The sequence below is a fragment of the Podarcis muralis genome, chromosome 10 (genome assembly GCF_964188315.1).
Source record: "Podarcis muralis chromosome 10, rPodMur119.hap1.1, whole genome shotgun sequence".
In the NCBI taxonomy this organism is placed as follows: Eukaryota; Metazoa; Chordata; class Lepidosauria; order Squamata; family Lacertidae; genus Podarcis; species Podarcis muralis.
In genome coordinates, this window is record NC_135664.1 from 65,679,704 (window position 1) to 65,703,387 (window position 23,684).

Below are 23,684 nucleotides of genomic sequence, written 5' to 3' on the forward strand. Positions count from 1 at the left end.
GCAGCAGTCTGACTGGTCCTAGAACAATAGGATTCAGAATGCAGCAGTCTGACTGGTCCTAGAACAATAGGATCCAGAATGCAGCAGTCTGACTGGTCCTAGAACAATAGGATTCAGAATGCAGCAGTCTGACTGGTCCTAGAACAATAGGATTCAGAATGCAGCAGTCTGACTGGTCCTAGAACAATAGGATCCAGAATGCAGCAGTCTGATTGGTCCACAGGAGCCACCCAATCCAGCTCCAGGTGGAAGTGAATCCACAACCTGATTGGCCTACAGGAGAATCCCAGAATTAGCCAATCATGTGGGTCCCATTGTGTAAATAATGTATATAAGGCAGACATTCTGGGGGAACTTCCATTCCTCCTCACCACTATGAGCTGAATAAAGGGCATGAAATCCACTCTCGACTCCGAGTATATTTCAGGCTGTAACCAAAACAAGAATTTAAAAAGGTGTTTTGGAAAGCGAGTTTTGTTTCCAAATAATACCGGGAACCAAAAAGTCTAATCAGAATTAAAGTATGATGGCTCTGTTGCCACAGCTTTCACCCTGTGTGGATTTGTAGAAAAATCGGTATTTGTTTTTAGTGGGGTAAGATAATACTTTAAGATAGGAGAGGGGTGGTTGTTTTCTGTTTCTTTTAAGCGTCCCACTGGTTTTTCCATTACATCCTTTCAAGAAATGCAGAATTTTGGGGTTCTGGCCCTTTATCCCACGGGACCACTGGTGGGGCAAATAAGTTACATTAAGAGTTTTACATTGCAACCCTACACATTTCTACTCAGAACCAAGTCTTGTTGAGTTCCATGGGGCTTAGTGGATATAGGATTGCAGCCATAATTGATCTGTTAATATATCTGCATAAAACATATTCACTTTCTTATCCCACAGACTTGGGGAGAAATTGCCTGCTTCAAATGAGGGTGCTGTGCTGTTTTTATTGTAATTATCTTTTCTATCTCAAATACATCTTTTTTAATATAGGTAGATGGAGTTTTAATTCTATTAAGGCTTATTTGTTTTTTTTAATGATTGCTTTTCGTCTGTGCTTTGAGCTGTTCTTATTTTAACTGCAAACTGCTTTGAGTCCCTGTCAGGGGAAAAGGCAGAGTATCAATAAATATATATAAGTATGAAGCGATAGTTCTAAAGAACACTCATTTTTCTTTTTTTAGATGATCCATGGCGCTTAAAGTGGGTGCTAGAGAAGATTGCATCTTTTGGCTTCTAAGGCATCACCTATCAACCATGATATTTGTAAGTACCTGTCTTTATGTTTGTATTAACAATGTTCTTAAACTGCCCCCAAACTGGCATTCTCTGGGCAGTTATCAATAATGTTGAATATTATAAGAGATCAAAATAAATACATAAAACACAATATAAATTAAAATAAATAAAATCAGCGGCACAAAACATGGACTGTTGTATCCGCCTTAAGTCATACTTATAGTAGTACGACTCATGCAACACGTTGGCGATTAATATACACACAATAATTGCCAAAATGATTATACATTATTTATCAATCTTCTGAGAAAAATACAAAACATTATGCAAAGCCACAGAGACTAGCAAACTACCCAACCTAAGATGAACTTTATAATGTTTGATTTCAATGGATTTTTCAAGTGCTTAACTCAGTCTTTTGTTTTCTTTATCTTTTTAGGTAAGTTCATGAAGATACCAACAAAAGGTAAGTTCGGTGTTGTTCACAATAGTCTTACTATTGAAATGGCGGAGAAAAGATGCAACATAACTGATAAAAGTCAACCAGGTGCCACCACAGAAAAGTAATCATCTGTCGCACACCATTTGGCCTGGGACATCCAAGAAGGCATAAACGAGTTAACTTATTTTTATTTTTTCAGAAAATGCTGCAGCCTAGTTGAAAGGACTCTTCAAACCATGTTTTTTTATTGTTTAGTGGAAGGAATGCCTTCTTTTGCTATCAAACCAAAGTTATTCTGCCCGCTCTGTTACCTATGTTTCTTCAGGTAGCTTAGTGATGTATACGGCCGTGTTTCCAAAGAGCTTGCTGCTTCATAACAATGTTTGGCAGTTTAGGTCATCATGTCCCGAAAATGAATGGTTGGCGGTTACCATAGGGATAAAAAGGACTTAAGAGTCTTTGTGAGCCGCAGCATAAAAAGAGAGAGAGAGAAAAAGCCCTTGTTTTGGCATGTGTCTGCAGTAGAGTATTCACAGTGGATTGTGAAGCTTAATTTCAGGAATAATAGAAGGGTCAAGGAACGGCTCATTCCTTTCTGCCTCCATGTTCTGTTGAGTGGACGATGAAAATTCACCAGCTGCCACAGCAGTAAAAACATATTTTTCCCCCAGAAAAGAATATTTTCTATTTTTGAGGAAAGGCATTTAAAATAATGCGGTGAAAGGCATATTGCGCCATTCTATTCCCAAACAGCATTTCGTTTCATTTATTTCTTTATTTTATCCTGCCTTTCCTCCAAAATACGGCGCCGTTTTAATTGTTCCTCCTTGCGAGCTTTTTGTCCTAAATAAGCTATACATGTCAAACCACTCTCAGTATTGTTGGGACTGTAGAACAATACTGTTGTTTGAACCAGCCAACGTTCACAAAACAGTGTGTAAGCTTTTGAGTTACGCAGAGCTCTTCTCTCAAACTGGCTCCTCAACAATATAAAAAAGAGTGGGCTGGGGGGAAACGACGGGGTGAGCAGAGTGAGAGAGGATGCTGGGCTGGATAAACTTTTGGTCTGATGCAGCAGGGCCTTTCATCTCTCTCTTTTAAAGATTTTCGTATTTTACAGAAGTAAGTGTAATGTGTCTCATATTTTTTCCATGTAACATTTTTACAAATCAGTTTCATTTGTTGAGACATTAGGGGGAGAAGAAAAAAGAAGAAGGGGTGGAGAGAGGGAAGATGGGTGGGGGTGGGGTCGGGTGGCGATGTTTCTGTTATGCTTAATGTATGTAGGGTTTGGTGTCAGTGTTGCTTGTGCTGTTCACTTGTGTTCCTTTGGTGGTGAGAGAGGTTGGGGTTGGCCTAGGGTGTGGTTGTTTGTTTGTGATTGGCTGTGGTGATCTTTGCTTTCGTGTGTGAGTGGGGTGGGTGGGTGTTTTGGATCAGCTTAGCCATATTGATTTGTATGCTGTTGGTGGATTATTGTCATTGTCTTGTTGGGCTGTGTATTTGATAAAGGGGAGCCATACCGGGGTAAAGGCGTCTTCTTCTGTTTGTCCCCGTTTCAGTTTCAGTTTATTGGTTAATTTTTCTAGTAGGGCTGTTTCCCATACTATTTGGTACCATTGGTCCATGCTTCCTCCTGACAGGTCTCTCCAGTGTCTGGTTATGGTGCTTCTGGCTGCTGAAAGCAGGTGGGTTATGAGTTCTTTGTGGTGTAAATGGGCATTGCTGTCTTGGAAGATGTTTAGTAGGGCCAATTCTGGGGTGATGTCTAATACTTGCTTAGTTATTTTACATATTTCTTGTGTGGCTGTTGTCCAGAATAGTTGGATTTTGGGGCACTCCCACCACATGTGGAGCTATGTGCCTGTGGAGGTGCACCCTCTCCAGCATTTTGGTGAGGTTCCTGGGCGTATTAGCGCTAGTTTTCTTGGTGTTAGGTACCACCTGTAGGTGAGTTTCAGAGTTTTCATATGTTTATTGATGTTGGCGTGTAGTCAAGTCCTGTCTGCTGTTTGTTTCAGTTCTAAATTGCAAGGCAGTGAGGGGTTACAAAACCAAAGCAAATTAGAATTGTGCCTTTGGAAGAGCACCTCAGGTTGCCTAGAGACATACTGGAACCAAGGAGCAAATGTACCGTTTTTTTCGCTCTATAAAGCGCACCAGACCACAAGACGCACCTAGTTTTTGGAGGAGGAAAACAAGAAAAAAAAATTCTGAATCTCAGAAGCCAGAACAGCAAGAGGGATCGCTGCGCAGTGAAAGCTGCAATCCCTCTTGCTGTTCTGGCTTCTGGGATTGCTGCGCAGCCTGCATTCGCTCCATAAGACGCACACACATTTCCCCTTACTTTTTAGGAGGGAAAAAGTGAGTCTTATAGAGCAAAAAATACGGTAGGTTGTTCATTTGAATTAGGACTGTCTCTTGGTTAGCAAAATTTCAGCAGAAATTCTAGCTAAGAGTTCTGAATTTGTGGTTAGATTTAACTGATCTTAGATTGACTGTTTGAAATTGTACTGTGGGCACATCTAATTCAGGATTAAGCTGGTTTAATACCCAGGGAGTATTAGGCACTGAAATTCTATGAGAGAGACTACCATTCTCAGGAATTTTTTTTGAGGAAGCCATCATGTGATCAGGCATAGCTATCACCACACAGTGCACCACATCAGTGTAATATGTGAATCAGCTACTATTTGTGTGTGTGTGTATTTTAAACCCCCGGCCCAATAACATAATAGAACCAGCAGATCTGTTGGCCCCCGAGGCAGACCCCAAAATGGCGCCAGGGAAGAAGGGGTGAGGGAAGATCTATATAAGGAACAAGCAGCGAATAAAGATTGGCATTGGGATCAAGCACTGTCAGAAACTACGTTCCCCAGAACAGGATCTACACATCACTCTCCATTTAGATCAGATACCTTTTCAATTATAGACTCAGCAAGGTATAGCATGACTGGAACTTCAGCAAACAATTAATAGACCCCAAAACTTTGCCCCGCAAAGGGAGAGAGGGTTGCTAGCCAGTATGATCAAGGGTGATTTCCCTTCTCCCATGGCTAACATAATTCACTGATACCTTCACTGACAAATTGTTAGAGGAGGCCCCAGATAATTTAATGTATGCAATGCAGGAAATGTTTGTCAGGCTCAGCGCTGGATTTAGGGCAGGGTGCCAAGCTGATTGGGTGCATAATGATAATGATAATGATAAAAATAAACAATATTTAATATTATTAATTGAAAAGCTGTATTTATATAGGTACCTACTGAGAAGTTCCATAAAAAGCAACTGTACAGAAAGGAATTATTTATTGATGTATACTAGGGATTCAGTAGGGGGCCAGTCAACTGTCCCTCAGACCTTGTGGGGGGCCAGACTATATTTTGGGAGGGGAAAAAAACAAATTCCTATGCCCCACAAATAGCCCAGAGATGCATTTTAAATAAAAGGGCACAATCTACTCATGTAAAAACACGCTGATTCCTGGACCGTACGCAGGCCGGATTGAGAAGGCGATTGGGCCGGATCCGGTCCCCCGGTCCTTAGTTTGCCTACCCATGATGTAAACCTCCCAAATGTATTTTGCATAGTTAAGTTTTTACCTCTGTCTTTAGTACATTTTATTTTATTGCTATGACTGGTGGCTGACGCAAATAAGGATTCTTATGATCTGATAGTGAAAATAAAAATATTTGGGAGTGGGGCACACCAAATTTTGTGCTTGCTCAGGGCGCCATGTTAACCAAGTCCAGCTCTTTCAGGAAGACAGGATCCTAGATCGTAGAGTTGGAAGGGATCCTGAGAGTCAACTAGCCCAGTGTTTCCCAACCTTGGGCCTCCAGCTGTTTTTGAACTACAATTCCCATCATCCCTGACCACTGGTCTTGCTAGCTAGGGATGATGGGAGTTGTAGTCCAAAAACAGCTGGAGGCCCAAGGTTGGGAAACACTGAACTAGCCCAACAACCTACAATGCAGGAATTTCAACTAATGTATCAATGACAGGTGGCCACCCAACCTTGCAGCAATGCTACGGCTGTCGGAGCACAGTATCGTGAGAGGCTGCTGTTGAGCCGATGGATGAACTCTCGCATCTCCTTTGAGGGTGGGGTGAAACTGTGCTGCACTGGTTACTGCCACATGTTGGAACCTCTGAAACTGTTGGGATTTTGCCTACGTGCAGTTTCACACAAAAGCAACTAAGAGCTGGCCGAAGGCCAAGAAGACTGAGCAGAGGGAGTTATTCTGCCTAGAGATATGGGACCTTGGATACAGCTCAACTATAGGTTGAGGTCTCCATATAGGCATGACGACTCATGGCCTTCCTTGCTGGATAGTTGGTTGGTCAGTGTGGTGTTGAAAGTCATTTGGAGTTTAAGAGAGAGTTTAAGATGCGTGTCTGTATCCTGTATATAGTAACTTGTGAGTCTGCTGCAAATAATAAACACCTATAAGTAACCAAGTTACTGGTAGCAGCGTCTTGTTCCTGCTTCATCCTGCCTGCCTGCAGCTGATTGCTTCTGGAAGTCTGTGTATGCTCTGCTATATTCAGTTGGGTCTGGCTAAGATCCTGCAACAGGTTAAAGTTGTGAAGCACCAATAGAAACCTCACAAGGCAGGTGGAGGCATAGCCCTCTGTTTGCAAAATGCAGGTCGTTGCAGGAGCAGCGGGTTATAAATTGTCCTCCTTTAGACCCAAGGGCAGCTATATTTTGCGCAACAGCGAAAGGGTAGTTGCACTGGTGCTGAAAGAAACAAAAACTCTCCATGTCCCTAAATGGGATACCATTGACTGTGGCACCATATTAAAAACAATAAATCATATTTATAGATTTTATCCGGCGCACACTGTCCAAGAGCCTGTTTACTGCGACAAAGTGGGGGGGGGAAATCAGCAGAAAAGCAAGCGAAAGGTCCCATTGCAAGCTGATGACCTGCTCAGCTGGTGAAAGAGCAAGTAGGCATGGCCTTTAGCTGAACTGAAAAAACTAATTAAATGAGCATAAATCAGTTCTTAAGCCACCAGCAGGTACACAGCCTTGGGTCTGTTTGCTGGACCCAGCTCATGGAAAATTCCAGCCGAGGATTGTGAGAACTAAACTGAGCGGCTTTCTCAACAGCAACATGCAAGAAACCAAAGGGACAACACTTTGCTTTGCAAAAGAATACTTGGGTTTTCTTTCTTTTTTGGCACCTTGGAATTTGCTAGTTATCGGGGATCCCACTGGGCTACTCTGGGCAATAAGTACAGTTTGGAACAGGTATAGATGTAACATTATTGCTTTGTTATTTCAGGCTGATTCTGGTTTTTTTTGGACCGAAATTCCATGGCCCTGATCCAGCGAGGAGGTATACATTTGTGGAAGTTACTGTGTATCCCAGGCTGAATATGGGCTTCAGCAACTGGAAATATGTCTGCCGCTTACAGAGATAATTGCTCCTGTGAGCGATCTACTTGGGTAATCAACATAAGAAGTGAGCAGCCAGCTCAGGCAAGATCATTTTTCCCCCTTCTGTGAACTTGGAAATGGCAGCTTGTATTGTTTTCAGTTCATGAAAGTGGAAGTATTCATGCTTTCATGTTGCGCTTTTCTCTTGAGTTAGACCACTTCTGGGAGCTGTTCTTTTTTTGTAGTGGCTGCCATTTTGTAGAATCTAAACTGATCACAGTATGTCACAAACACATGTTCTGTGTGTTTGGCTGTTCAGGAGGAAGAATGGAGCTGGAAAAAAATGTGTTCTCTGTGCGCGCGCGCTTGCTAATTAGATTAACAGTCATATAATAATTCCAAAGAAAAGCAGTGAAATTTCCAACTTCTTTTATTCTATTTGAGGAATATAGAGTTTCTCAGAATATATAGTTTCTCCACTGAGGAGCAAACTCATACAAATGCCAGGAAGCTGCAGCTCTTTTATTTATCTCATTCCTTATCTAACTGAAACCTCTGATTTGGTGCATTATTTATGCTAGTGTCTGGCTTGGTGTTTGAATCTTTGGACTTCTACAGTATAAATGTACGATACTGCAGTATTTTAAAGCTAGAACAATGTCTATAAAAGTAAGTGGTCAGGAACTGGTGCCAGTACTAAGAATGGACAGTGTTTTGAGTCAAGATCTATTGTTTGGGGCCATAGTTTTTGAGTTGTTGTTTAATTAAGTGCTATTAAAAGTGGAAATTTTCAAAATTCATACTTCCATTGTGACAGCATCCTTTATTATATAGCTTTATCCTTACCAAACATTCCCCTCCCCCCGGATACATTGAGTTTAGGGATGGTCAAATATGCATTCGTCACATTGCCAGTCAACAGTCATGGAACTGAAACTGCATATTGCTGCTCAGATTTTTTTTGGGTTATTTTGTTTGGAAAAACATGAGATAAAAGGGAACATGATAGAGGGGAATAAAATTGTGGATGTTGTAGATAGTGAAGTTTTTCTCACTCATAGTCTCACATACTAGAACCTGCAGTTCTCTGTTGAAGTTGAATTGTAGAAGATTTAGGAGAGAGAAAAGGAAGGGGGATAAGACTAATGAAGTCACGATGATTATATGCTGCCCCTAGGAGTGCAGGCAGAATGACTCTGTATTTTGCATTTTTTATATAAAAAATTATATGCTGCTTAATCAGAAAACTGTGCAATAAAAAAATAAAAAAATAGATAAAATAATCAATAAAGGACAGATAAAAATAAACAAAACTGTTAAAGAACCACCCCAATAGATACACAGATAAATTAAACACAGATAAAATCAGCAAAATCAGTTGCTGGGGAGCAAGAGTGAGAAAAGATATATGGTTGGCTAGTGTGAAATGGGATGCTGCAGCAGATTGGTGTGTGTGTTTGTGTGTGTGTCTTGGTACTGATGCCCTGTGCGAGGTTCAAATTTGGTGCCCCCAAATAGATCTTCTTAGTTATGGACCTTCTCAATTTGATGCCCCTCAACTCAGTGCCCTGTTTCTCCCTAACCATCTCCCCAATTTGAAACAAGAAGATATTAACAATGGGATGGCGGAAAGACCACGCCTGACTTTTCCAGCTTGTGTAGCTATTAACAGCTTGGGGGGATGTTGTTTGAACAGTGGATATGGCATGTGAGAAAGGGATAAATCTTTCTTCCTCTAATGCTCATTGGGCTCCCATGTTTGTTTTTATGCTCAACCTCACATTGGGTGATCTGATCCTAGGTCTTGTACCTCATATTCAGTTAGGCCCTAAAAAGCCAGGCACAGCTGTTTTGGATTGGAACTAGCATTTTTGGGTTGTAGGTACAGTGGGAGAGGTTGAGTATGCTGAAATTATATAATTGTTGAGTTGGAAGTTACGTCAAGGGTAATGTAGTCCAACCCCCTGAAATGCAAGAATATTTGTGCCCAACGTGGGGCTCAAACCCACCACCCTGAGATGAAGAGTCTCATGCTCTGCCAACTGAGCTATCCAGGCAAGGAAGTAGCACTGCTGGCCGATGATTCTCAAGGTTCTGTGTGGAACAGTCTTGCGTGTGAAATACCAATCGGGAGTCTACAAAAACTTTGCCTTTCGATAGGCAGGGGTAGGAGGGTGCTAGAAGCTATTTCCCCACAGTTATAGTTTGTGTGTAGGCTGTGCTCAATTCTGGGGAATGTTTTCGCATGCTGGTCCATACTTTGTAACCTCTAGGATTGTTTACTTGAATACCCTTGAAGGTGAATTTGGTGGAACGCTACTGGCTCTTCCTCTAAGCTGTAGGAAGGCAATTCTGTACACACTTACCTGGGAGTAAGTCCAGCTGAAATGAATGAGACCTGCTTTTGAGTAGACTTATCCTTCCGTCACTATCAGTTCTTCACATTTGTGGTTTTCCCCCCTGCCTACAAATGCTGGTGTTTGATCAGATATAATGAGTGTGCTGCTACAGCCAGTTCCTCAGTGTTTACATTTCCAGTTTTGCTGCTATTCACTAGATGTCACTGCCTGTCCACATCCTATAAGAGCAGCTGCAAAAATAATGATAAAGGTTTGGCCCTTCTAGATTTCCACAAATGTTTAGGGCAGGGGTCTGCAACCTGCGGCTCTGGAGCCACATGTGGCTCTTTTACACCTTTGCTGCGGCTCTGGGGCGGATACTAGCGAGGGGAGGAGGCGCATTGTGCGCCCCGACACTCCCCACTGTGGCGGGCGCTGTACTGGCTGTGACGTCGCATGGGGCGGTGCATGTGTTACGATCCTGTATATATAGCATTAAGGTAAGAAACAATATATGCAGTGTTATATTTGTTTTAAATGCCGCAATGGTTTTGCGGCTCCCAGTTTTTTCTCTCTTCAGAAACGGGTCCAAGTGGCTCTTTTTGTCTTAAAGGTTGCAGACCCCTGGTTTAGGGCAATACCACTGGGCTATATACAATATATATTTTAACCTATAATAGGTTTAGCTTGAAAAGAGGTAGTGGCGATGAGTAACATGTGCATTAAAAGGGACGCGGGTGGCGCTGTGGGTAAAAGCCTCAGCGCCTAGGGCTTGCCGATCGAAAGGTCGGCGGTTTGAATCCCCGCGGCGGGGTGCGCTCCCGCTGCTCGGTCCCAGCGCCTGCCAACCTAGCAGTTCGAAAGCACCCCCGGGTGCAAGTAGATAAATAGGGACCGCTTACTAGCGGGAAGGTAAACGGCGTTTCCGTGTGCGGCTCTGGCTTGCCACAGCAGCGATGTCACGCTGGCTACGTGACCCGGAAGTGTCTCCGGACAGCGCTGGCCCCCGGCCTCTTGAGTGAGATGGGCACACAACCCTAGAGTCTGTCAAGACTGGCCCGTACGGGCAGGGGTACCTTTACCTTTACCTTTAACATGTGCATTTGGACATTTTCATAAGAGATGGAGCTTTGAAAAAGAGGGTTCCATTTTAATTCTATAGACTTACAGTCATACCTCGGGTTACAGACGCTTCAGGTTGCGTTTTTTTGGGTTACGGACTGCCGAAACCGGGAAGTACCGGAACGTGTTACTTCCGGGTTTTGGCGGTCGTGCATGCGCAGAATCGCAACCTGTGCGTGCGCAGACGCACAACTGAATGTTGCGAATGCTGGGGGTTGCGAATGTTCATCCCGCACGGATCATGTTCGCAACCTGAGCATCCACTGTATAAGCTTATAAACCTATTCATTTTTGATTCATTTGTCAGGCTTAAAAAATAAAATAAAATCCATGAGATGTGCTTACAGCCATGAGGCAGTCTGGACTGGAGCAAGCCATTAAGAGGGTTCTGGCACCCCCTCCCCAATTCCATACTGTTTGTCATCAGTGATGATACATCTTCTCACTTTTTTCCTGTGAGTATGGATAGGTGTACAGGCCATTGCCTTTCTCTAAAATTACAGAAATCTGTTGATCAGAGTTTACACCCCAAAGCAGGCGTTTTCCATGTGCAATCTATAGTAATACACAAACAAAAGTTCAGACACAGAATAAGTTTATTATGGTATATGGCAAACATCAGACACTTTAAACTGTTCTCTGGTGTCCAAAAAATGGCTTCATATTTAGTAAGAAAAATAGTCTTTCTCCTTAATATAGCCTTTACATTGTAAAAGGAACATGTTTTGATAACAATCTTGGCTTTCAGGAAATTTTTGCTCTGTGCTCAAGGAATTCCCATTTCCCCTCTTCCCTGTAAGTCCATTTTTTCTAAGTTTCATGGATAGATTAAATATACCATACAAAAAAAAATTTCATTTGGCATGGAGGAATTTAAAACTTTGCATCCCCTTTTTTTAGATTTAACAAAAATAAAATCCAGACCCTAGAAACTCTTTGCTTTTAATCCCTCAATATTTTTTTTTTACAGACAAAAGTATCCTTTCAGTAGTTTTATTTAAGAACTCACGCACTAAATAGATATAAGACACATCCAATATTGTGTTCCTGATAGCAAGTGCATAGATTTTGTTAAGATTTTTGTTCCCCACTTGGAGAGCATGTTTCATGGTCAAAAGAAGGGATATTTCCCAGTGATTGTGCTAGAGCATATATGAGAGAGAGAGAGAGAGAGAGAGAGAGAGAGAAAGAAAGAAAGAAAGGAAGGAAGGAAGGAAGGAAGGAAGGAAGGAAGGAAGGAAGGAAGGAAGGAAGGAAGGAATAGGGAGGAGTAAGAATAGGCAGGTAGGAAGGAAAAGAGAGAACGAAAGAAAAGCATAGGAGAAGAAGGGGAAAGGAAACAAACAGGACACAGCAAAGTTGTGAGATCACAACAGAGAATGAAGAACAAAAACAGCCAAACCAGCAGTACAGTCGATTCCTGATAAGTGAATAACCTGATTGCTTGTACACAATGCTTTTATTCACTTATCAGGAATGAAACACAGTACACTGTTTTTTCCATAGCCTGATACCTAAGGACCACCAAATTGGGTTGTTGTTGTTTTTTGTAAATAAAAAAACATTAACACTCACTCCAGCGAGGTATTCAGAAATCTTTTGGACTTTGAAATAAAGCTCCTATGGTGAGAGAGAGAGAGAGAGAGACACACGCTAATGGCACAGCCCTTTGCTGTTAAGACCACAAAGAGGTTTGCCACTGCCATCAGTTGGATATGGATTGCAGCCTATGTGAAGCACAAGCGTACCTGAATTGTAGGTGGAGACACAGATACCTTCTAAATACTAGAAGGGCTGCCCTTACATCTTCCCCTCTGGAAAAACAAACCACTTTGTTCTTGTAGACGTTCCTGTAACACTAAAGCCTGAATTTTGAAGGGCTAAGGGAATATGGAAACACTGTAATATCAAACATACAGCGGCTGCCATCTCAAAATGGCTTATCTACAGGAGCAAAGGAATCTCAAGGTTGTTTGGGGTCCTTGTGGATATTAGCAAAGTGGAACTAGGAACTGGGAGCGTTAGAAGACCCTAGAGCTGCCACTCATGACTGTGGATTGAACAATGTGTTGCGTATGGGGTGGGGATTACCAAGACACTGGTTTCCCCATGAGGCAAATGTGGGGGGTAGAGGAGTACTTGGAGGGCATAAATTGGGTGGGTAGGAAGGTGATGCTGAATGCCTCCCACTGCTGCTACTTTGGCGAGATGGAGCGTGGTTCTACCCGCCGCTTTTGAATCAGGCCCCTTGCGGCTTGCATAACCCACCAAGCCCAATATAGACCACCAGCTCTGTAGGGCGACCCAACAGGAAGTCAAGAATAGGTCTACCATTTTTCAACTTTCCTGAGGTAACAGAGAGGTACCCCCCCCACACACACACTGTTTGCCACTTTGAATGGTATTAGGCAAACAATGAGCTTTATAAACGCCTGAAGAAATAATAATAATAATAATAATAATAATAATAATAATAATAGGAGTCCCTGACTCTCCAAAGGGTTCCTGACCCTCCCCAACCTCTGCTTCATCATCTGAATGTTCCAGGCAAGATGTTGAAGTGACTTCAGCAGTTGTTGTACCATGGCAACTAACTCATTGCTATAACTAGCCCATGGAGGTGATTATGATTTACATTTCACAAATGTAAAGGTGCAGCTGAGAGACAATGAATGGCTTGGCAAAGGCCACCAAGTAGTAGAGGTGGAATGTGGACCTAAATGTCCCATGTGTCGGCCATTGCATCCTATTGATTCCAATCATCCCCCGTTTCATTTTTTAAAATGAATAATAATAATAATAATAATAAAGATGCTTGCATCTTTTACACTGAAATAAAATGATTGTCAGCACTTATCACAATTAAGGCTCATGAAACTGACCTGGGAAGATGAGTTCCTTCCCAGCCATTCTTGTTTCTATTTTTACTTTTTAACAAGAGTGTCTACTTTCTTGTGACGTAGCAGGCACACTGTTGCATCATGGGATATGGTCCCACGATGCAGCTGCACAGATGAGGTACTTGGAAAACAGAACCAGGGGCTGGGGCTGTGGGAAGCAGGCACAGTGAAGCCACGTGAAAGGCAGCAGGAACAGCCCCCCCCCCCCAGGAGGACAGCTCTTCCCCCAACAATTTGCGCCGCTTTCGAAACCCACAGACATAGAAGCTTGCAGAACAAGCTCCTCAGAACTGGGGGGTCATTGGGGGGGGGGAGTTGCCAGAACCGTGAGAGAAGAGCTTCCATTGAACAATGTTTCTATTCTGAAGAGGTTGCCATTTTGGACTGTGCGTGACCGGCTCACACAAGTCAAGACCAGAAAATAAAAGTCACAAGGGAAGTCTGGACTTCATCTTATAAGAGCACTTTTAAATGGCCTTCAATTCCTGAGTTTGGGATAAAGGAATGTATGTATGGCTTGAATCCCAGAAAGCACGGGGTAGAACTTTCTCTATCTGCAGAACCCCTCCCCAACTTGATAAATTTGAATCTCTGATCAGTCGAATCGATAACGACAACAACAGCAGCAACAACAGAAATCCCACCCGGGTCAGTGGTATCGATGAAATGGAGACAAAATTTATAAGAGCACTGGGCGGAATCAAGATTTCACCAGCGACAAGCCTGCTTGCAGCTTATTTTCGCGGTAGTTTGTTTTCTCTGATAATAAGAGAAAATACAATTGTGGGCCAACCAGCCCCTTGGCACCCAGGAGGGCAATAAATATTGTAATAATCCCTTTTCTCCTTAGAAATTTGTGCTGTTTCATTATCCATAGCGTACCATGTATGCCAAGATCAAAATAATCCCGTTCGGCACCTATGGCGATGCTCTTTATTTTATTGTTGACTTCCACTAGCTTTCTCTGAGCTCACGTGCCTCTGTATGTCTCTAACAAGCTTGTTCACCTGGTGGGGTTTTGGCTCAGGCTCTCCTACCTGTAGTTAAAACATTATTACTTCTGAGAAACAGTGGGCTAATTCCATATGCTGCCAGGGAGCACAGAACTTCTGGAAGAAATCCCAATATTTTCCACATTCTACTCCCATCAAGCAACTTTTTGGTAGTAAACTTAATATGCTCCTGAAAAACAGAAACATGTAACTTTTCAGCCATTAATCAGAGGAAAACTTTACTTAGGATTTTTGGTTTTTGTGTATAAAACACATGTGATTTTTCTAAAAACTATGACTAAAAAGGCATCTCCAATGTGACTTCAGGCAAGCAATTAAATAATCTTATATTATCAAAATGATTGAAAGCAGGGAATTGGGGGGTGGGGGAGAGAGCAAGAAGTTGGGAGGTAAAATAGAGCAAGGGTATCTACAAATCTGCATTCACTCTCCAATCAGATGTTCACTTAGGTGGAATCGACTGTATCTTTTGTACACGACAAATAGAAGAAAAAAAATCAACAGGGACGTGAAACAGTGAGGTGTGCAGATGTATTACCAACACGGAATGACCACCAACATTACAACACACAGAGAGAAAGAGAGACAAGTATTAGGAAAATGGTTTAATATTGGAGACAGAAGCAAAAAACTGCATCACACAATAACATACGTTACAAAAATAAGTTTGACTGTTTCAACTACACGGTTATGTCCACAATGAAGACAGAAGAATCAGAAAAAACTTTTGATCTAAACAGCAAAAAAGCAAACCCCTACTTTTTTTTTAACTAATACATTTATCCACATAAAGTGACTGTGTACTCCTAAATTCTAATTTATCTTTATATTGTGTAACAGCACAATACAGAATAAAAAGTGAAACTTACCGCTTGCTTTAAAGACAAAATTCTAAACACTAAATATAAGCAAAGGGAAAGAATTAAACCAAGCCAAAGTTTGTTTTTTTAAATTCTCTTAAACAAAACCAACTTTCTTTCTACCAACTGGAAATCAAACTTGAAAATCAGCCATGATCTGGAGGCCCACAAGAGTAAGCCACAAAAATTTCCATATTATTATTTTTTTAAATCTCCAGTATAAAAAGTTCCACTGGTACAAAATGCATAAGTACAATCAAGTTTTAGAAATAGGAAAGCCTGTGGTTTGTGTGGTTTGTTTTTTTTTTTGGCTCAAATTCCATCAAACAGCAAAATCCAAATTCATCAACGAAACAGAAACAATACTCAAATGGTCTTACAAGTTTCCCACTACTTTGCAGTAACTTTGGCTTTTCTCTGACAAAATTTCAAAAGGAAACCTAGGGGCACAGCCCATTTGCGCCACAGATACAGCACCGCCACCCATGCGCAGAGCGCTCCCATGGGGATCAACAGAACCCTGTTTCCTTCTTTGAATATCTGTTTGTACACAGCGCGACAGGATGGTTGGGGAGATGCGAGGCGTGTGCCCTGGACGCGCATCCCCTCCCAGACGCACCTGGTTTTGATGTGCATCCTTTGCGCACAAGTAACTTCCCCTGGACAATGAGGGAAGGCCAATAGTGCGCATGGGAGGATGTGCATAAACCATGGAGAGGAGGAAACGGAGCTTTGTTGATCCGATGGGACTCTTCTGTATATGGGCGCTGCACCCAGAGAGCAAATGGATTGTGTCACAAGGTCCAGACATTCTCAACTAAAAGAGAGTTATTCATAATCTACAAACAACATGTTCTCACAGCACAACACCCCACCCACCCACCCACCCTCCGGTACACAGGGTTACTTTTTTGTTTCGTTTTGTTATGACATCATTCAGAAAGATAATGAAAACTACAGCTTTTTTTTAAAAAAAAAAACAAAACAAAACTCTTTTTGTTTGTTTGTTTGTTAATCAGCACTTAAGTTAATAAGAACAGAAACAGTAAAAATGATTCCAGAGAGTAGCACAAGCCAAGGAATAATAATAACCCCTATGGTGAAAGAAAGATGAACTTGTTACTCCTTTGAAAAATGGCAATTTTGCTGAAATTGGTTGATTTTGGTTGGAAAACTACTTCTTTGTGCTTTTGGAGTTTGGTTTTTGTAAAGCAAATTCCCCTCGTTCGAATAATTTTCCTTCCTCTGCTGTAAAGCTCTTTGCATTCTTGCAGCTTCCCACCCCCCCACCCCCAGAATTTGATATTTCAGGAGTGACAGATAGCCTATGTGGGATCAGAAAAAGCAAAAAAAGAGGGGGAGAGTGTGTGGAGCACGTGTGCAAGTGTGAATACCGTGTACAGTTAAAGAGCTTCACTGGCTGGTTTTCCTTGTGGCAGTTTTCCCCTGTCAAAGAGGCAAACCCAGGGCTGGCCCAAGACATTTTAGCGCCTGAAGTGTACCACAAAATGGCACCGCTTCCCCTCCAGGGAAGAAGGGGCTGAGTGAAGATCTACGTCGAGGGCAAGGGAATAAAGATCTACATTGGGACCTTGCTGTCTCTGTGGAGTCTGCCGTCTGAGGCAGTTGCCTCATCTGGTCTCATGGCTGGGCCGGCCCTAGGCAAGCTGCTTTTTAAAACGTTATAGCAACTTACCTCTTTGGCCACAGGAATGTCAAGGGAAACAGTCAGCAAAGCTCCAGATCTGTTGATGCTTCTCTCCCTGTCATATACATCTCCCTTCTTTGGATCTCTGCCTTTGTCACTACGGAACTGGTCTAGGCCTGGGAAGTTCTTTTCCGGTTAAGTTCCAGATTCCCCCCCCCCCCATTGCAAACGAGTGTTGCTTGAAAAATAGCTAGCAGTGGGGGCAGGGAACAGCTGCCGCAGTTGGCACATGCAAATTGACAAGGAGATCTAGAGTTCTTTGAGTTTGGCACCGGCTGGTTGCGTGGCAAAGGATCAGTAGCTGGGTTGCTCACACTGGGTGCAATCCATTGTGCATGGCTGCCATTTTAATGGGGCTTGTATGGGGCTTTGGTGCAAGTCCCATTGAAATGAATGGGGGGGGGGAGTGTCCTCACGAAAGGGATCCGAAGAGTTTGAAAGAAAAGCACAATTATTTGGGAAATTTAAATGCCAAACAACAATATGTCCTGGAAAGACATATTCTGATGATCCTATATTGTGGATCGGTATACATGTGATAATCCAGTAGGCAAAAATTGCTGCAAGAAGTACAAAATAGCCCTCAAAGGGTTTAGGAAGGCCCCAGCAGTAGTAAAAACATATGAGAATAACACAGAACATTATCTATAAGTGCGTGTGCTAGAAACCTTTTTTTTATTTTTTATTTTTTTTGCATCACTTGGATTCTAGTCCTTTCCATCCCAGGGCTTCTCTATAAAACAATCACTTGAAAGCAAAGAAGGGGTGTGTGATCATTATTTTGTATTTTTAAAAGATACTTTACAAGGGGGGTTTTGGGGGATGGGGAAGGTTTGACTGAAGTGGGAACAGACAATGGGGAATGATTATGGCACTTTTATCAGTAGCTTATAGGGCTGCTGACATGTTTTGGCCTGGAAAGGGGATGATCTGCCAGAATAGAAGACCCAAATTTGGTTTAGGAGTAGGAATGTTATCCGATCCAAAGTAAAAATAAAAAAAGCCATGAAGGGTGTTATCAGCATCTTTTCTTCTGTTTTCAGTTTCCTGGGCTCTTTCCTGCAAACACTCAGGATTCGCAGAATCCCTCTCTTCTCTCTATGAAAGCAGTTTCTCCATAGTGAGTGTTTGCAGGGCTGTGCCCGTATATTGTTGCGACAGAGAATAAGGGATACAAAATAGGTAAGGCAAAGATACCTTTTACATTGGACCACTTTCTGTTGATGTAGCATGCAAGCTTCTGAGTTACGCAGAACACTTCCACCTAGCAAAATGGAACGTTGTGGCGATTAGTTAGGCAAGCAGAGAGTAAAGCCGATTGCAAATGCAACCTTTCATTTCAGAGAGATGCACAGAGAAAGCGCCACCTGTGCTTGCTACTGCACTAAATCAAATATGTGACGCGTTAAGGGGAGGTAGGAAGTCCTAGACCAACCTCAGCCCTCCAGATGTTTTTGGCCTACAACTCCCATGATCCCTAGCTAGCAGGACCAGTGGTCAGGTATGATGGGAATTGTAGTCTCAAAACATCTGGAGGGCCGAGGTTGAAGAAGCCTGTACTGTACTGTACTGTACTGTAAAAGACATAAGCCAGGAAGCTTTGACTCGCTGTAACTGCTCTCCATATGGCTGTTGCATGTTCAGGAATGTTTGCCTGCTCTTCACACTTCGCATGCTCATTGTGGGGAACACCAGCATGGATGCAGCTAGCCTGTCGTCTACGGAGTGCATGCACTGATAAGCCCTAACTGACAGCAGCTCCCGGTCGCATTTGCAAACACCAGCACATAGATGTGACGTGTGATTGCAGTGCGAAGTGTGACACGCCTGCGTGACGCCAGCGGCAACGACTCTGACCGATTATCAACCCACAAAGCTTAGCATCCAGGCATACCCTGAGGCTTCCATTTGTCTAGCAGAACTTCTGACCTTGCTCTGAACCACCGCCCCCCTCTCTGACACTTTCCGTGTCGACTCCCCTGAGTTCAAAAAGTGATATGCCATGCCGGGTGGGAAGGGGAGAGACTCGTTAAAAGAAAATCCGAAGTGCTTACCTTTCTCCCACCCAGTTGTGCTTGCACGTTATAAAAATAAATAACTTCAGAGCAAGGCAGAAGTACTTTCTGGATACCTGGAGATGGTTCAAGGGTTGTTTTGGTCTGTGGTCCAAGGCATTTTGGAACAAGGGGGGCATCGGCGTACCTCTTGGGACGCCATGTTTTAAAGTGTTGTGCTTTGCTTGGATAATATATGTGCACTGGCTGATTAGTACATAACTGAGCCTTTTTTCCTTCTGCCCTGCTGGTTAGGTGTGGCATCATACCCTCCAACATCCCGCTGCTCAAAATCAAAAGGCTCGGTTTTTTTGGTCCAGAGCTCCTGCGGGAGCCAGCTGAACTCGTGCCAGAATGCCGTACCAAAAAACCAGGACATTCCAAGATCCAGTCAGAAGCCAGGATGGCTTCCATAATTCTGGGTTGAGGGGTTGAATGGAATGCCCTGTGCCTTGTTTATTACAATTATTTCTATCATGCCTTTCTGGATACAGACCCCTCCAATACATAGATCTAACGGACCCGATCCAGTCCAGGCTACCTGCACTAAGAGTGCAAACAGCTTGTTTGCTGTGGAAACATCTGAGCCCATGAAAGTGGGTGGTTTGTGTGCCTGGTTTGTTCCCAAGATTAGCTGAGCGACAGCAAGATTTTCCCCTTCTACCTTTCAAAGGGTTTTGCAGCAATTCAAAAGTTTGCACGCTCCATTATCAACAGAAATCAGGTCAGCAAATTATATTGCCCCACCTACTTTGCATCCATTAAATCTGCATCAATATATGGCGGACAATTCAGGCAGATAACACATCAAAGCATTACGACATGTGTAAACCTCATCCATGAAAGTAGTTTTTTTAATCTGCAGTGCACAATGAAGATTCATCCAGGAAGTTCTAGTGCATTGGATTTAAGCAAAAGTTTATTTCATTACAAAAATATTTTCCCCCCTTAATGATTTCAAATGGTGGGTTTACCTCTCCTACCTAGGAGTGGTCATACAATACATAATTAAAGAATTTATTTTATTTTATTTTATTAATACTGAGTAGCATATTCCAGCAGCATATTAAAAGCTCTTTTAAGAAAAGACAAAAAAACCCCAAAGGCCTAAAAAGGAGATCTACAGTTACTATTTTTAAATATTTTCTTTTTAGTTATAGATACAGAAGAAATTTAGACAGCAGTAAAATATTATTATTATTATTATTATTTTGTCCTTCAGGTCTGCCCTGTGCATTTTTCTGATTTCAACCATGTATTAAATAAACCACAAAAAGTAAGTATATATATATTTATAGCTATAGATATATATATATATATGTATATATAAAAATAAACAGCAAAATGGTGAATGTATAAAAGTATTAACACTCAAGACAGCTCTGGGTGGAAAGGGTTAAAAGTTCAAAACTTTCTCACCTTAGAGGTTTCCATACATTATGAAGAAATTACATTGTGAGGTTTGCTTTCACAGCGTTGATGTGCAGAGTGGTTAGAAAAGTGAAACATGGGCACTTATACAATGTTTTACAAAAAACATCCAAGAGAAATAACAAACAACAACAACTTCAGGCAACAAGACCACAGGATAGCAAGTTAACAAACTTTTTAACCTCTTTTTCCTTTAAATATTAGGGATTCATACAAAACACATAGTAAAATACCCATGTTATCAAATTACTTCACACAAGAAACACACTGAAGCTCTAGGAAGAAAAGTACCTTTGGAATTTGGCACTGAAGATTTTTTCACTGATTTCTTTTTTTTATTATTATTTCTTTAAAAGAAAAAAAAACTGATCACATTTTGCTGAACACAAACACATCTAAATTGTCCACAATAATAATTTTTAAAAAAATATGACACCAATGCGTCACAGAAGCCAACACAAACTTAGTCTGGAATAGTTTTATTTTCCACATGAAAACTTATTTTTTTTTTTAAATTTTAAGCAAACAACTTTTTCCGTTTTTTGAAATTCGTTTTTTTTTTGTTCTGTTGTTGATATTGTTCAAGTAAAAACCAATTTCAAACCTGTTGCTTATAAACACAGAACACTTAAAGACCATAAGACCCATGATGAAACCACAACTTAATTCACAGAAGCACCAATGGAACAACAGCTAACAGTAGCCTTTCTCCTGTACATTGAAACAGTATAAAATATAGGTAATTTTCATGTGCATTAATTCATGGATTGTCTAACTTGTGAGTCAGTTCAGCAAAAGGTGACGGAAATAGGTAGCATTTGCCCTAAAACAGGGTAAATTTTTTTTTGTTATACTAATCTACAAAAAGTGGTTCTATATATATATTCTTAATGAGAAAGTGAGCCACCTAAAATGGCCTTATCAAAAAACTTTACACTGCCTGAAAAATGTAAAAACTATTACAGACCTCTAGAGACTTAAAATCAGACAGTTCTTCATTTCAAACTGTTTTGGAAGTAGTCTGTTAGAAACCAACATTCTGTCTCTGGACACATATTGCTATTGTCATCAATGACCAGCCAGAATGCCAATCTCTGTATAATACTTTCAAGTCTGGTTTATTTTTTATTTTTTATTTGAACACAAAAAGAAAAGGGAAAAAAAGGAAAAAAGGAACAACTAAAAAACCCTAACAAAACATTTTGCCACAGGTTGTGTGTGTGTCTTTTTTTTAAAATTTAAATAATCCTATTATTAATTTGACTAGTAATAAATTTTGATCTTGCATAAATGCAGCAATGCTTTTCACATTGACTTCCCAGAATTCGTATAGCTAGATGAGGTCACATGCAAATTTCAAAGGTTCAAACTATAGATCAAAGGTCAGTAGGAGAACCAAATTATGATGTGAGGTCAGAAAGACATCAGAAACAATGACGGGACGATGAAACTTTTTTTTTTTTTTTTATAGACGCCACAGGGACATGCTAGGCAAACGATGAGCTAACGAGCATGAAGATGTCTAGGGAAAAACAAGGAAGAGGAAAAAAAGTTACGGAGAGTCTATGCAGCAGAAACAAAATCATTTTTTTTTAAAATGGGTGCAGGAGAAAACTAATGCAAATCTTGCATCATCAGAATATCAGCCATTCACGCAGTTTGCATTAACTGTACACTTGGCCAACAACGACGGCACAATGAAGGACCCCCCAAAAGGAATCCATCTGAAAAGGAGTTAGAGAAGATGGATTCCTGTTTTATTTGGGGGGAGGGGGAAAGAATAAAGAACCAGTTTCAACAAATGCAACGTAAGGGGGGTGCTGTGTTGGAGTGGGTTGGGGAGAGGAGAGAGAGAGAGGGGAGAATAGTCCAAGACAACTAAACTTTAAACTAGATAATGGAAACTACGAACAGGTTAACCAGACGAAATACAAACAGGAGGATAAAAAAGCATGTAGGATGTAGAATTCAACGGTGAAAAAGCACCCATTGTTGGCACAGATACTCCAGAGACTACTTCAAAAGGATCTAGCTAGCAGAGAGAGCTGCTCTTTAGGTATCCAATAAGTTAACAATAGGCAATAAATAACTTCCATTATTTCTGAGGCAGTAAAAATTTTTGTATAAAAATAGAAATGCTTTTTACAAATAAAATTTACAGGCCTGTGGCTTTCTTTTGTTATCTATTATTATTATTAAATTTTTTTTTATCTTTCAAGAAACATCAAGTATTGTCACTCTTTTTATTTATTTATTTTAAACCCTGTAGCTTTAGAAACGGATCTCTAAGTCTTTTTTTTTTTACACTAAAACTCTAAAAAACAAATCCCCTAAGGACTTTAAAAAAAAGAAGAAAGAAGAAAAAGAAAGAAAGAAAGAAAGAAAATCCGCAAGTGAAATATATAAAGATGACCAGTGTTTTAAACAGGATAATATAACATCACGTCAATCTGAAACTCTTTTAAGAACGAAAAATAGTCAAGCCCCTTTAATAAAAATCGAACTGAAGTAAATGGAAATAATTGGTGTTGTTTCTAAGTGAGTTCCTCTCCCGGCACAGGGCCATTGATAGTAGCCTATTAACTGCTGGTGCCATTTGGATAAGTCTAGGTTCAGACGTTTGCCTGCTTTCATTATCCCCATCCAAAAGTATTAAGGACACCCAGGCTGAGAAAGTTAAGCTGCAACATTTGTTCTCTCGAAAATTTTGATTCTTTTTAAGATTTTGGAGGGTGTGTGTTTATGTGTGTTATCCTTGTCAGGTTGGTTTTTTTCCCTTTTTTCTTTTTCAAGTCAAGTTTCAAATTCAAATAAAGTAATACCGTTCAGTTAGGTTAGCCAAGTTTCCCTTATAGCAGGTGGGGACAATGGAAGCAAGTATTGTGAAAAAAACACACACAGCTGTCTCTTGGCGGTGGTTGGCAATGTGTTCTTATGTTCTTTCTCAACCTCCCCAAGGGATGATGGGTTTTGCTCAAGGGACTTACCCTAAGAAATCTAAATTAATAGCAGTAAGCTTCTGGGGTAATGATCAGTAAGGTTTGCTGTCGTTTTTGGAGCGCTTCAGCTGAACTTTCAAGCGTTTCATCCCAATCTGAAAGCCGTTCATAGCCTGTATAGCAGCTTGTGCAGAGACAGGATTGTCATAGCTAACAAAACCTGCAATACACAAAACGGGTTGGGGAGAAAAAG

General features: G+C 41.3%; 1 protein-coding gene and 1 long non-coding RNA gene across 29 annotated transcripts in view; one reads left to right on the forward strand and one right to left on the reverse strand.

The window, feature by feature from the left end:
* Positions 1-1,170: 1,170 nt before the first annotated feature.
* Positions 1,171-22,066, forward strand: LOC114605550 (uncharacterized). 2 transcript variants are annotated; one of them, XR_013394448.1, is made up of 4 exons: positions 1,171-1,260; positions 1,673-1,699; positions 20,284-20,337; positions 21,964-22,066. It is a non-coding gene; the product is annotated as an uncharacterized LOC114605550 (long non-coding RNA). The 2 variants fall into 2 exon arrangements; XR_013394447.1 differs by lacking the exon at positions 21,964-22,066 and having other exon boundaries at positions 20,284-20,394.
* The window catches only part of CELF2 (CUGBP Elav-like family member 2), a 538,053-nt gene continuing 529,398 nt past the window's right edge, over positions 15,030-23,684 (reverse strand). For 26 of the 27 annotated variants that reach the window (XM_077935327.1, XM_077935325.1, XM_028746919.2 and 23 more), the window contains one exon: positions 15,030-23,651. In XM_077935327.1, the coding sequence (XP_077791453.1) occupies positions 23,524-23,651 (128 nt within the window). In that variant the 3' untranslated portion in view covers positions 15,030-23,523. The remainder of the gene's footprint in view (positions 23,652-23,684) is intronic. The other variant, XM_028746918.2, reaches the window with a different exon arrangement.